The sequence below is a fragment of the Bidens hawaiensis genome, unplaced genomic scaffold, assembly GCF_021521415.1.
Source record: "Bidens hawaiensis isolate Kalapana, Puna unplaced genomic scaffold, B.hawaiensis_p1.1 tig00042352_1, whole genome shotgun sequence".
NCBI classification, from domain to species: domain Eukaryota; kingdom Viridiplantae; phylum Streptophyta; class Magnoliopsida; order Asterales; family Asteraceae; genus Bidens; species Bidens hawaiensis.
The window spans coordinates 11,558-13,662 of NW_027497499.1; the positions used below are offsets into that span (position 1 = coordinate 11,558).

At 32.2% G+C, this 2,105-nt stretch overlaps 1 protein-coding gene across 1 annotated transcript; it reads left to right on the forward strand.

Annotated features, from left to right (window-relative positions):
- The first annotated feature begins 234 nt into the window (after positions 1-234).
- On the forward strand, positions 235-1,357 carry LOC143593561 (uncharacterized). Its single transcript, XM_077073158.1, has 2 exons — positions 235-374; positions 538-1,357. The coding sequence occupies exons 1-2, from the start codon at positions 235-237 to the stop codon at positions 1,355-1,357; spliced, it is 960 nt and encodes a 319-aa protein (XP_076929273.1).
- The last annotated feature ends 748 nt before the right edge of the window (positions 1,358-2,105 follow it).

The following is a 2,105-nucleotide window of genomic DNA, read 5'->3' on the forward strand; positions in this document are numbered from 1 at the left end:
TGTGTTCGTGTTTTACGTATTCTACGCTCGTAACTACCTACGCAGGGATTCCGCACCTGCGTAGATAGCGATATCCCGTGTAAGATCCGTCCGGGAACCTACAAATATCAAATTACATTTAAATATCTTAATTTGAGTATGTTTTTTTATTATTTCATAAATTAGGTTAAAGGAAATACCGACGTATATGAATTATTGAAAAAGACAAGCCTAATAATTTGGGATGAGGAACCGATGATTCATAAGCATGCATTTGAAGCGTTGGACAGGACTTTAAACGATGTTATGAATGGTGATTCGGCCAATACTTCAGAAGCGGTATTTGGAGGTAAGGTTGTTGTTTTTGGCGGTGATTTCGCCAAATTTTGCATGTTGTAACCAACGGTACAAGAAGTGAATGTGTCAATGCTTGCATCAATTCTTCTTATATCTGGTCAAAATGTAAAGTTCTTAAACTAACTAAGAACATGAGGCTTACAGTTGGATGTCGATCTTCAGACATTCAAAATATTACAGAGTTTGCTGATTGGCTATTAGACATAAGCCAAGGAACGTTGGCGGTCCAAATGTTGGAGAGGCGGTTATTGATATTCCCGACGATCTTTTGATATTGAACTCAGTAGATCCGATGGGTGATTTAATAAGGTTTGTCTATCCTAATATATTAGATAGATTCAACGAACTTACTTACTTTCAGAATCGTGCACTGTTGGCACCTTTGAATGAGGTCGTTCAAGAAATTAATGAACGTATGTTAGACCTCTTTCCTGGTGAAGAAGTAGAGTATCTAAGTTCCGACAGTTTAGCTGAATGTGAAGACCTTTCTGAGGATTTTGATCCACAGTTGTACTCTCCTGATTTGTTAAACGGTTTAAAGATGTCAGGAATGCCTAATCATAAATTGGCCCTCAAAGTTGGTGTTCCGATCATGCTATTAAGGAATATTAATCACAAAAAGGGTTTGTGCAATGGTACGCGCCTTCAAGTTGTTAGTCTCGGTAGGCGTGTAATTGAAGCAAAAGTTGTCTCTGGTACGAATATCGGATATCGCACTCTAATTAGTCAAGTAAGTCTTACACCAACTGATAAGAAACTTCCGTTCAGATTAAAAAGAAGACAGTTTCCTATATTCGTATGTTTTGCCATGACAATCAACAAGAGTCAAGGTCAATCATTGTCAATAGTTGGATTGTATCTTAAAGATCCAGTATTTTCTCACGGTCAACTTTATGTTGCTTTGTCACGAGTGAAGACTAGAGATGGTATTAAGTTAGTGATACTCGACAAAGAATCAAAGCTTATAAATAAAACAACAAATGTTGTTTACAAGGAGATTTTTGGAAACATAGAATGTTAATTGTTTAAATTTCCGATGTAATTCAATTTGGAATCTCATAATAAATGTAATGGTTATAATGTAATTTATATTTTGTTCTATACTTTACAACATTTGTACTTAACTTTTTTTATTTAATATTTTTTTGGTATCCTATATTTAATTTTTTTATTTAATTATAAATAATTTGTTATTTTTAATATTATACACAAATTTTCTGGATATAAACCTGTTTGTTTAAAATTCGTTTTATAACATACCTTTTTAATATTTACTTTTTAATTTAAATTATTTAAGATATTTATCATACTATCTAATTAAATATTATTAACTATAGGCTAACTATACATTATAATAACTAGATAGATTTTGTGATTAATTTTCTTGGAATAATCAAACCGTCACTTCTTATATCTATTTTATAATTTTCCATTTTTATCCTCTTCATCTTCTTCTTCTTTAACAATACTGAGTTTCTCAAGATAACTAAACTCCGATAATGGCTACGATTATGAACTGGAGGTTTTGTAAACTATTCCGTAAGTATCAATTTGTATTTAGCGACTTAGCAACGTTAGAAAAAGATAATATTGAATCAGTCATGTTGTTCGATAATCAGTTTAAACATCAAATACATCAGATCGGTCTTAGGAAGAATTTGCCATGTCAACAAGAAACAAATTTGATAAATGTTTTACATCATTTCCTTCATGATCTTTATCAAGAGGGTTTACCTTATGAACATGTAAGGGAGTGTTTCTTTTACCCT